Here is a 12,525-nt window from a genome sequence, read left to right as displayed (position 1 = left end):
GCCAATGTCCTCTAGTCAACACATAACAATAATTTTTTTAAAAAAATTAATCTTTGGAGTAATCACCACAAAGACTATATAATGCACTATACAAGATTTTTTAGATAGTGAAAAACTTCATTTCTATCTCTTCTACTTCTACTTTTTAATCAGATTCAAGTTCACTCCAATATAATTTTACGACAATGGACACTCTATTCTCCTCCTCCTTGGAAGAAATGAGAAAGATAAATTTATTGGGAGTTGGGTATTTTTTGTTAACAATTTTAATTATTTATGTTACTAAATGGATTTATAGATGGAGAAATCCAAAATGCAATGGAATTCTTCCACCAGGTTCAATGGGATTTCCTTTTATTGGGGAAACTCTTCAATTGATACTTCCAAGTCACTCATTGGACCTTCCTCCATTCTTGAAAAATAGAATTAAAAAGTAAGTCCATGTTCTTGCTTCCACTTTAATGTTGTAAATAGTGACAGATTTAGAATTTAGACGTTGTAGTTTTGAATTGAAAATTTGAATTTTTGAAACGTGTTTGTAATTTTATTTATCCGACCAAAAATAGTACTATTGACCCTCCATTTCAGTTTAAGTTTCTTACATTCTGTTTTAGTTTGTTTCCAAAGAATTTTTCTATCAAAATTGGAAATAAATGTATTTTAAAATTTTCACTTTATCTTAATGAAAAGTTTTTATAGTCACACAAATTTTATAACATATTTATTATCATAAGTTTAATAACCACACAAATACTTGACATATTTAACGTGACAAGTTCAAAAGTCTTCATTTCTTTCTTGAATTCCGTATTCAATCAAATAGCAATACAATAACATATTCAGTGGAATCTCACACATGAGGTTTGGAAAGGGTACTACCGTATGGTATATACGCAGACCTTATCCTGAAGACTGCATCTGAAAGACTCCCGACTCAAGTAAAGCATATCCAAATAGTTATGAAAAGGGGATAACTTCACATAAATTGAAACAGATAAAGTATTACTATTTTATTGTACTGAAATTTGTCTATTACATCAATATGATTTTTTTTCTACTTATTTCAGATATGGACAAATGTTTAAAACAAATATAGCAGGAAGGCCAGTGATTATAAGTGCTGATCCAGAATTCAATAGTTTTATTCTTAAACAAGATGGAAAATTAGTGGAAACATGGTCATTAGACACTTTTGCTGAAGTATTTGAACAAAATACACATTCTTCAAGAAAATATACAAGACATTTGACTCTAAATCATTTTGGTGTGGAGGCATTAAAGGAAAAATTACTTCCTCAAATGGAAATTTTTATTAATTTGGTTCTTGAAAAGTGGTCAAGTCATGAGTCTCTTGAAGTAAAAAGTGCAGCCATTAAAGTAAGTAAATTCCAAACTTTATTATATGTTTTATTTTTTGAAATTGTTGTAGAAAATGACAAAAATAATCTTCAACTTCGAGAATGCACATCTAGACACTTCAATTCATTTCTAACTGTATCTCGTGGATATTCAATGTTGATGTGACATATAAAATTTTGAAGGTGTCTAGATGATTATTTTGTAAGTTGGAGTGTTCAATTGGCACAGTAGAGACGAGTTGATATGTCTGGATGTGCATACTCTAGAACAACTGAACACTCCAACTTTGAGAATATACATCTAGACACCTCAACTTGTCCCCGCTATTGTCTCGTGGACATGTGTCAATGACATGATACATAAATTTTTGAGGTGTCTAAATGATTATTTTGTAAGCTGGAGTGTTCAACTAACATAATACAGATTGTGGTATCTAGATGTACATATATATGAATGTTAGAGTGTTTTAGTTGTCAGTTAACATCAAATTAATATGTCCATTTATGTATTATGCCTTCTTTTTTTTAATGGAAACACTATTTGAGGTGCATCTTTTTTTGTCTATTTATGATGTTTGATATATCTTTTTTTCTATTTCTATTGCAGATGACAGTTGATTTTGCTGCAAAGCAAATTTTTAGTGGTGATCTTGAGAATGCACCATTTAATATAAGTGACATGTTTAGAGATTTAGTAGAAGGTTTAATGTCATTCCCAATTAATCTTCCTGGAACTTCTCATCATAAATGTTTAAAGGTATAAAAAAAAATACTTAAACGTTATTTCAATCATTCTAACAAAAAACAGTTTATCAGTACTTTTTCAATCAATCACATCAACTGCTTATTTATAATATCAGTTTCAACACTTGAAGCTTATCAGCTAATCCAAACGGACTCTGATGCAGATACATAAGAAAGTACGTGAAACAATGAGAGACGTACTGAAAAAAAGGATAGAGTCATCTACAAAAAAACGCGAAGGAGAGGAAGACCTAGTTGATCATCTTCTAAGAGACATGGATTCTCAGAAATTTTTAACAGAAGATTACATAGTTCAAATGATGTTTGGTTTGTTATTTGTCACTTCTGATTCTGTTTCAACTACATTGGCTTTGTCTTTCAAATTGCTTGTTGAACATCCTCATGTCCTAGAGGAATTAATAGTAAGTATTTTTAATTTCACTTATTATAAACAGTTACATATAATCATTCTTTTAAGCGATTTGATTTTATATTATAAAAAATATATATGTATTTATCTAATCATATGTTATTTCAATTTAGGTTGAGCATGACTCAATTTTGAAGAATAAAGAGAATTTGGATGCCCCTCTTACTTGGAATGACTATAAATCCATGACATTTACTCTTCAGGTCTATTCCATACTTGTAGCATAACGAATTTATTTTCTATATGTTGATGATGTAAAGTTTTTATACTATCAGACTATTCAAAAGGAAAATTATCAATATGATTTAAGTTATATGTGTTGATTTATAAAGTTATTTGAGACTATGAATGATTTTTTTATATATTTACCAGTAGATTTTCCTATAATTATCTTAGAAATGATTTGATTTGACATAACCTATAATATTCATGTAATTATAATGTGGCTAATATTTTTTTTCTTCTTATTTTATCATATGTATATATATACTATATAGGTTATCAATGAAGTCTTGAGGTTGGGAAATATTGCACCTGGACTATTTCGTCGAGCATTAAAGGATATTTCAGTTAAAGGTATGATATATGTCAGAAAAAAATTAAAAAGTTCAAGGATATGTTTAGTACGATAGAAATATTTTATAAAAAGTAAGTTATTTTCTGATATAGAAAATGAAATTATTATTTTTTTCAAAAAAAAAGTATCATTCATACTATATACATATAAACTTCAAATTCTTAAATCAAAATCGAAATAAAAATTTGAGATTTTTTTTTTAACTTTGTTTATTTATTATTTAGGATATACAATTCCAGCAGGATGGGTAATTATGATTGCAACTGCTGCTCTTCATTTAAATTCAGATCAATTTGAGGATCCCCTTTCATTTAATCCATGGAGATGGAAGGTATATATATTAAAAAATATTTATTTAACAACTAGTAAAATTATAAAATAAAATCCTAAATTAATGAAATTGTATTTTTTAAAATTTCTGAATTTTTTTTGAAGGAAAATCAATCGAGTGGCGGAGCTAAAAATTTCATGCCGTTTGGATATGGAATGAAGCAATGTGCTGGTGCAGAATATAGCAGGGTCTTTTTAGCCACTTTCCTACATGTTTTAGTCACTAGATATAGGTACTTGATTACATTTTTTAATGAATTTTATTTATATATATTGACTGTGTAAATATTTTTATGTTATCTAAGTAACTAAGTTATATAAATAAACAATATAAAGATATTTTTATTGAAATCGTTTTTGGTAGGAACATTTTATACACATAGTAGACATTTTTGGTATATTGTTTGAATTCTCCAAAAGCGTTATTGTATTTATATTCAGAGAATCCGATTTAAAAACATGAATCCAAACAACAAAATATCAAAAAACAACGTAAAAATACTTCAAACTATTAATGTATATAGTTCAACCTATCATGTCATATCATGTAAGTTTTATTATCATTTTTCTTGGTTAATAATTAGGGGAACTTATATAGATCCCACTAGTTTAAGAGTTAATTACTTAGATACACTCTAGTTTGTAATATTACATATCTTATCAGATTTTGGTGCATTCATATACGTCCATATACATGTATCTTAGGATACATGAGATCAAAATTAGGTGTAATTTGTTCTAGATACGTTGTAATCAAGTGAATTCACATGTATCTAGATATATAACAAATCTCGTTTGCCTCCCTCACCACTCTCCTATGTATAATATGATATGTCAGATACATGCGAATCACACCAGATACATACAGTTACATGTATCTGGTGTGTATCTTGTGTAATTCACATGTATCTGGAATACATAACGAATCTCGCTCGCCTCCCTTCCCATCTCGCTCGCCTCTCTCCCTATTTTAGTGTATCTAGTAGCAAAAATACATGCATCTAAGCGTATTTTTCTCAATATATGATAATAAATTCTTAATTAGTGGTAAGATACGTAATATTTTAAAAGTAAAGGTCATAATAATATATATGGTAGTGAAGTATGTCTAATTTCATTTTTTTCTTATAATAATAATTCATTTGAATTTCTTATTTTCCTTTTTTGAACATTAATTTTGCAGATGGACAATGGTTAAAGGAGGCAAAATAATTAGAGCACCAATTATAAGATTTCCAGATGGATTTCACTTCAACGTCTCTCAGAAGAACCAATAAAATAATATTACTATCATTGCTAGTTTATTGCAAAATTCCATTTTGTGATTCCCTTTTTTGTTTGTTTGTTTGTTTTGATCTTATTAAATAATTTATGAAGAAAATAATAATTTCTTGATGTGTATATTTTGTACCCTCAAAAGTTCCATTTATGATTCCCTTTTTTGTTTGTAGTGTACATTTGTTACTTAAAGAAATTATATACTTTCAATTAGTTCTTGGTTCAGTTTGGATCGGTTATTGGTTAAAATAAAAATAAAATCAAATCAAATAAAAAATAACCGTCGGTTTGGTTCAGTTTTTCTGATTTTTTCGATTTGAAAGTAATAATTTTTTGGAGGGCATACGTATCTCGATAGACACAAACACCTAGCTAGTACATGAACAATCCACAGAGAAAGCTATTGTTGGTTCAATTAAACAATACTAAAGTTATCATTACACAAACAAAGTGATTCAATTAAGAGAAAATATGACTATCTTATATACATGTATATAACTATTCGATGCAAAAAGTATATTCGAGCTCGATATCCACGATGGGACTCGAATCCACCGTGATAATTAGTATACATTTATAACTAACTAACACGATACACGACACACACACTCTATTAATTATACAGTATACATGTATATAATTGTTCGATGCAAAAAGTATATTCGAGCTCAATATCCACGATGAAACTTGAATTCGCCGTATTAATTAATATACATTTATAATCAACTAACACGATACACATATACAAAAGCTTAATGTAAAAAAGTATATCCGAGCTCAACGTCCACGATGGGACTCGAAACCATTATGCTTATTAATTTAATCCGATACATATATACAAAAGCTCAACGGAAAAAAGTATATCGAAACCACTATGTTCATTAATTTAACACACAATACACACGTAAAAAAGCTCGATGGAAAAAATATTTATGAGCTCAACGTTCACGGTGGGACTCGAACCCACAATCTCCCGCTCCGGAGGCGAGCGCCTTATCCATTAGGCCACGCGAACTCTATGATGCTTTATTCTCCTACAAATATTATACAAACCATGTATCGAACTTCAAGAATCAACAGGCTGAAGAACCAAAATGCTTAAGCTCTTCTTGCTAAGGTTTTTGAGAAAAACCCAGAAAACCCTAATCCCTTTAGCAGAGAAGAGAGTGTTGAAAGCTCAAAAATGGTGTTTACAATATCATCAAACCCAGTTCAGTTTACACATAGTACTTCTTTAATTTCTCGACCCAATCGTTGTCTGAAAAGTTCTGTTCCAGTTTCAAATTTATCATTTTCTTGCTTCAGGTAATTTTCTGTTGTTGTTTTGTAATGTATGGATTAGTTATATACAGCGAATTACAAAATGAATACTACCCATAAGGCTTAATTCATGTTTTGCGATTCGTTTTTGTTGTTTTGTGTTGGAATTGCTGGAAATTGAATTGAGGTTTTGTAAAAAGTTGGATAAGATGTGAAAGTGAGGTTTAACTGAAAAGGGTTCTTCGTAGAATTTTAATTGAGCTCACGGAAGTGGGATTTTCGCGTTATTGAATTTGGGGAATGTATGGATATGGACGATTCATATAAATGAACCCCAGCTAATTAGAGATTGATGGGTAGTTGATTGGTTGATGTATTGATTATACGTAACTATAAAATGCCAATGGGGAGTGTTTTGGAGATTAAAGTTGCGAGCTTTTTAACTACTCGTTTATGATTGCATTTCCTCCTTTTGAGAGATTGACGTGTAGTTGATTGATTGATCATAACTGTAAAATGGCAATGGGGGTGTGGAGTTTAACAAGTTGCGGACTTTTTTACTACTGGATTATGATTACATTTCCTCCTTCTGAGATTGATGTGTAGTTGATTGATTGATCATAAATGTAAAATGGCAATGGGGGGAGTGTTGGAGATTAAAGTTGCAGCATTTTTACTGCTTTATTATGATTACATTTCCTTCTTCCGAGATTGTTGTGTAGTTGATTGATTGATCATGGCTGTAAATTGGCAATGGGGGTGTTGGAGGTTAAAGTTGCAGCCTTTTAACTACCTGATTATGATTGCATTACCTCCTATATAGAAATAATGTGTAGTTGATTGATTGATCATAACTGTAAAATGGCAATGGGGGGAGTGTTGGAGATTAAAGTTGCAGCATTTTTACTGCTTGATTATGATTGCATTTCCTCCCTCTAGCAATTGACTGTGTGATCAGACATGAATACATCAGGTTTTCCGTAAAATCTCAACTGAATAAAAGGATGGTCTGTGCTGCTGCTTCAGCTGCTGGAAGTTCTAGTTCGAGTGATGACTCAAATCCTTATGAGGTAATTTAGGGTTATCTCATTAGGCAACGAGAAATGTTTATTAAGTTCAGCTCCTCTAGTGAGGGGTGTGCATCTCTGGTCCTTTGTGCTAAACTGTCTTTGTACAGGTTCTGGGTGTAAACCCTATTGAGGGATTTGACATGGTTAAGGCAGCATATGCAAGAAGAAGGAAAGATGCTGAGCGGAGGGGTGATGAAGCAACTCTTGCTCAGGTAGTTTATGCTTGGCAATCTCTCTGTAATTCAAATTCCTTCTTCTTATGATTGATTGTTGTTAGGAGTGAGCACTCAATGTAAGCTTTTTAAATTTTTTGTTTCAGTTGGAGAAGGCTTATGACAAAATCATGATGTCACAGTTAACGAAAAGGAAGCAGGGTGTCACCTTTGGCTCTTTTAAGGTATTTTTTTCTTTGGTTTTAAAGCGCTGAATCTTAGTAGCATGCAGTTTTGGCAATATTTGTTCACTCTTGGGGTTTTGTAAATATTTTGTATTCTCTGTTCATGTTATGTAATTGCGGGGGGGGGGGGGGGGGGGGGGGATTTTGATTCCTTATAGTCATTTTATTATTTTTCTTTTCTATTGTCACAAATTTTCCCCACCTTTTACTCTATGAAAATAGAATTGCTCTTCTATCCCTGGATTAATTGCAAGGGTTATCTAAATAATTTTATTTATGACGTTCTACTTGTGTTAAGATTTGGCTGTTTAGCTTTGTTTAGGGGCAGCTATTGATTTTTCTTATAAGTTTGTTATTTTTAATTCAGGTATCTAAAGAGGTACGATATGCTGATAAGCAGCCTATTGTGCCATGGGGTCCACGGTACATATTCTGCCAATAATGCTTTCATGACAATAGCTCTCTGAAACTAGATAGTTTTCTTGCTTGCAACTCTACGTAATTGACACTTAATTTTCAATGATTTAACAATTAGTATAAATTACATTTGCTGAATTTAGTTGGCTGTTGTGTAATTAACACATACATGCATTAACCCTTTGGGGTGGCCCAGTGGTTTGGGCTTGGGACTTCCATGTTGGAGGTCTCAAGTTCGAAACCCCTTGCCAGCAAAAGCAAGGGGTTTGTCTTCTGGGTCGAGCTCGTCGCACCGGGCTTGCCTAGTGCGGGTTACCTCTCCTATGTGGTTTGCGAGCTATTGCATAGGAGCGGGGGTTTTACCCTGTGCGCACCCAAAGGGTAGCGGCTGCGGGTTTCCCTTGTCATAAAGAAAAACATATACATGCATTAACATCTCTACCAAACATATAGGTAAATGCCTTACTGACTCAACCAAAGCTATTTGTATGCAAACATTTCAGTATGCTATTAGTTTCTCTTCTCCTTCCAGTCCTTGTCCTTCGAAACATCTCTGCTTCACATTTACTGGTAGGAAATTTATGCAGTAGATTATGTAAAAAAATTTCCCTTTTTCAGGTATAAATTTTAATTGTGTTGTTTAACTTTATCATCGGTATGCTTTCAGGTTCACCAAATCTGATGACAAAGATATCAAGATCAACTTGGCAATTTCAGCTGTATTTGTAAGTAGTAAAATATCCATCCCTCCATTCCAATGTGGTTATCTTGTTTGGCTTTTAGGATGCTAGTTTACAAATTGTTGTAGTAAAATCATGGATAAATTCATATACAAGTGTGATTTAGAAAATTCAAAAAATTATATGAAGAATTCTGAAATTGGAAGTATTTTCCTTTCAAAATACAAAAAATAGATATGGTTGACTTGAAAAGTGACAATCTTTTGAGACAGAGAGTAGTTATTCCGTCTTCTACAAGGGCCTTCTTTTGATTTTTTTCTACTTTAATGTATCTATGGATCTGTTTTGTTTCTTTATTGGTTTTCTAGGTACCTGCCTATCCTCTTACAATTTTAGTGTTAACTTTTATTAATTGGATAGTTTATATGTGCTTATTCGCATCATTATGGATCCTTGGATGTTTCATAATAGTCATGTATGGAAAGTACAGCTGCGGCAACTCCAAATATTGGTTTCCATTCAAGCATGGCTTGACCCTACATAAAGTGCATGAAAGCTTACTGATGCTTCTACCCGTCTCTACCTGTGTCCACTTCTATGAGTTCTTTTTCAAGTTCTGCACTTTTATTCTTTTGGTAATTAAGGAGTTCTATGGTCAGCCTTGGGATCTTTTAAGGGTTACCACTATATAAAGTAACCAATCATCAGGAAGAACTGAATCAATGATTTTTTAGTACCTAAGAATTTGTGCTTGAAGGTTCAACCTTGCTTTAGCTGAACCTGCTTTGTTTAAGGCTTCAATCTCTTTGGTGATATGCTCTGTTTCTAAATACTTGATACCAAAAAAGGAAACTATGTATTCCAACGAGAAATGCTTCAAAAGTGCCAGATAAGTAGATAACAGCAGTAATTCACCGGATCTTCCGTCTACAAAAATGGAAGAGATGTATGTTAAGGTCGGCTTCATGAAAGCAAGAAAGGAAGCAAGTTCTGCCTTGCCAGAAAAAAAGAAAGATAACAGAAATAATTTGTTAATCATTGTCACCACTCTCTGTTAAATGCAGTTTTCATTCTTGATTTAATGAAATATTGATCTCGATTCCTGATGGTACTCTGTTGTTTCATGTATTATCTTTTGCAGATAGCTTGGGTTTTTATAAATCGTAATGCTGAGTGGAAGCCTTTACAGTTTTTGGCCTTCGCCTTTGTATATAGGATATTTGAGAAATTAAAAGCATTTGAGCCTCCAACTCCCACGTTTACAGTAAGTATACTTAAAATAGCATTCCTGTCTTCTTCTGCTAGTGAATGCAATTGTATCTCCTCACATGTCCATCATTAATGTGAAATTTTACATGAAAATCAACATTTCTTTCTCATATTTTGCAATATATAACAGAGATTTATGTGGATTTTATGAGACTGTACATATTGCTTTTCAAGTGCATTCATCTTTCAGCTGGGTTTTTTCAGGAGGAAGGCGAAGATGAAGGACGGATGATGAGGATGGGAAAAAGGCTGCTTCGTTCTCTTGCATTAGTTTTTGGTTGCATAGCTATTGCATCCTTGGTATGTTTTCTGTCAGAGTAATATAACCTGACTATTCAATTTGTTGGTCCATCTGTAAAGTCATTTGGAAGAATCTGGTTTTTTCTTTCTGAATCATCTCTCATCTTGGAATGTCCTACATATTTGTTGCCTTTTATTAAATTAAATCTCCGTTATTCATCTGTATAGGGATATACTGGTTTCCTCAATTTTATCGAGTATGCTGGTGGTTTCATACCTGTCTTTCTGTACAACAATCAGGTAAGAGAAGATCTTCCCATTGCAATCTCTACCACCGCTGCACAAACAAAAGGCTTCACAGACCTTCACATATCACAGATAGGATAACAATGTTTTATCATCTTTTTTCAGCATTTATGAGTGTGATTTCTCTGAATAGTTATGACTCCTCTTCATCTTATGAGTAGCTAAAGAAATATTGCATTCAGTTAGTTTTACTTTGCCTAAACGAATTAAGGCTACGTTAAGGGGGGAACTCAGTTCTCAAATATCCATGTGTGGTCGGAGGAGGTTGGATTGAATTTACCCTCAGATACACCCATCAATTATATTTTCTATTTGCCATCTGTTCTTTCTTAGGGCCCGAAACTTCTAATTTAGCCTTCTCCGTGAATGACTCATTTGGTGAGTGGTGACGTAGCACATATACTAGGAAGGCTAAGGCATGTTTTTCCCTCTTGCATATACTTTTTTCGTGTATCCTGCTGCTTGCTTCTGTATACTTGTGCTAGGGTTATAATGTTGAATATATTCAGATTGTGCATAAGGTCCTCTTTTATCTCCACTCAACATGAATATGAAAACGAATAGTCAGGCATTAACCTCAACTTATACAATGCTTTATCCACGGTGTTGAATCTTTTACGCGTGCAGGAATTGCTTGTAACTGGATTCACAGCCATCGTGCTTCACATCATCGCATCTTATTATAGATAGTCTACCTTCTACACTTGTTGAAGAAGAGATGCAGTTGCCTTGTGTTAGCTGTCAAATTTTGTAATTCTATTTGTTCCAGAAATTTGCCTTGTTTTGTCTATAGGATTGACCAGCTGTTGTAAGGATGCACCAAGTTTTGAGGATGGTAGGATTAAACAAGACCACAATCTTTTCAAAATTGATGGATGTTAATGTGGAAATATAAATGATAATGAGGAGGAAATATAACTTTTGACAGTGTGTCGGTACTGAGTTGGAATTCAACCTTCAGGTTCTTAGCATTGAACACATTATATTTTTGAAGTTATGAATTCATATTTACTATTTATAGTAATTTTAGTATATTTTTTACACAAAAATCTTTATGTTGCACGAAAAATACTGGATTCATATGAACTGGGTACCGCAAATGACTAAAATAGAGAAATGTTTAACTTAGATACGTTCATATGTATCTCAATCTGACTTTTGTGTGAGCCTTTTATATTTTGTTAAAACATAAATTGGTTATGTTTGCACAATATCTTAAAAAGGCCAAATTATAAATGACATCTCATAAAATGTGTAAAATTACACTCAATGACCTCGCAAATTGGTGGTCTCAAATTTTTAGTTTTAGTTTTTGCCTATAAGGCAAAACTTATGACTAATTGAAAGATCTATTGTCTTAAAATATCTTGTATTTCTATCTTTATTGGCAAAAAACTAGAACTTATGCCTAAGTTTTGTCTTTGTTTCCCATTAGACAAAAGTTCATACTTTTACCTTTAAAGGCAAAGCTCGTGGTCAATTAAACAAGTTCAAAGTCTTGAAATATCCTTAACTTATGTCTTATAGGTAAAATTAATTTACGTCCACAACTTATATTCGGTAGGCAACAAAAGCTTTTCCTAGTGAATTTTTTGAAACAGAAGATATTTCTTCAATAATTGGTTGAGTGGAGCTGTAAAATCAAGATCACCCTATTGCAAGACCTAGAGTTGTCAAAATGGACCAGCCCAAGTCTGACCGACCAAGGAATTTGAAGGGCTAGGGCGGGTCAACCCTTCATATGAAAGGGCCTTGAAATAGTCCATCCATCCCAACCCTAGAAGGGTTGCGGGCTTGAGCGGGCTAGCCCTTCTTTTCCCCCTTCATGTTTCTAATAATTTTTTTCTTTTGAATCTAAATTCAAACTTAAAAATTGTCAATAGTGGGTTGGGTTGGACTAGCCCCATGGGCTAACCCATTTTGACAGCTCAAGTAAAACCATTTGTGAATTAACCCAGTCAAAACGTTTTAAAGTTAAAGTTTTTCCCATCAGTAAATGAGGTCAAACGTTTAAGACCATCCACTTTCGTGGTCATCTCTCTTATAAATCATGAGAAAACTACCTTATTAGACATACATTCATACCATATATACTAGTTCTGTCTATATTTTCAAGTAATTGTGTATTTACCACTAATTAAGAGTTTCCTACTATATATTAGGAAGATA

The 12,525-nt window shown here is 32.6% G+C and overlaps 2 protein-coding genes and 1 non-coding gene across 4 annotated transcripts; 2 read left to right on the top strand and 1 right to left on the bottom strand.

Moving 5' to 3' along the window:
- Positions 1-185: 185 nt before the first annotated feature.
- LOC125818959 (beta-amyrin 16-alpha-hydroxylase CYP87D16-like) lies at positions 186-4,716 on the top strand. The gene is made up of 10 exons (XM_049498465.1): positions 186-247; positions 299-433; positions 1,068-1,200; positions 1,966-2,115; positions 2,267-2,524; positions 2,646-2,735; positions 3,030-3,108; positions 3,334-3,440; positions 3,545-3,672; positions 4,623-4,716. The coding sequence occupies exons 1-10, from the start codon at positions 186-188 to the stop codon at positions 4,714-4,716; spliced, it is 1,236 nt and encodes a 411-aa protein (XP_049354422.1).
- Positions 4,717-5,659: 943 nt separating this feature from the next.
- On the bottom strand, positions 5,660-5,732 carry TRNAR-CCG (transfer RNA arginine (anticodon CCG)). Its single transcript has one exon. It is a non-coding gene; the product is annotated as a tRNA-Arg (tRNA).
- Positions 5,733-5,825: 93 nt separating this feature from the next.
- Positions 5,826-11,155, top strand: LOC125819111 (uncharacterized). 2 transcript variants are annotated; one of them, XM_049498626.1, is made up of 10 exons: positions 5,826-6,022; positions 6,936-7,047; positions 7,155-7,259; positions 7,367-7,444; positions 7,812-7,867; positions 8,529-8,586; positions 9,683-9,805; positions 10,015-10,110; positions 10,279-10,350; positions 10,984-11,155. In XM_049498626.1, exons 1-10 carry the CDS (start codon positions 5,901-5,903, stop codon positions 11,044-11,046), a joined length of 885 nt encoding a protein of 294 aa, XP_049354583.1. In that variant the 5' UTR covers positions 5,826-5,900; the 3' UTR covers positions 11,047-11,155. The 2 variants fall into 2 exon arrangements, with proteins under 2 accessions (XP_049354583.1, XP_049354584.1); XM_049498627.1 differs by having other exon boundaries at positions 5,866-6,022; positions 6,951-7,047.
- The last annotated feature ends 1,370 nt before the right edge of the window (positions 11,156-12,525 follow it).

The sequence above is a fragment of the Solanum verrucosum genome, unplaced genomic scaffold, assembly GCF_900185275.1.
Source record: "Solanum verrucosum unplaced genomic scaffold, falcon-dt-bn FXZP01000252.1, whole genome shotgun sequence".
Classification (NCBI taxonomy): Eukaryota; Viridiplantae; Streptophyta; class Magnoliopsida; order Solanales; family Solanaceae; genus Solanum; species Solanum verrucosum.
Note: the sequence above shows the minus strand (reverse complement) of the source record. Positions and strands in the feature narration are given on the sequence as shown.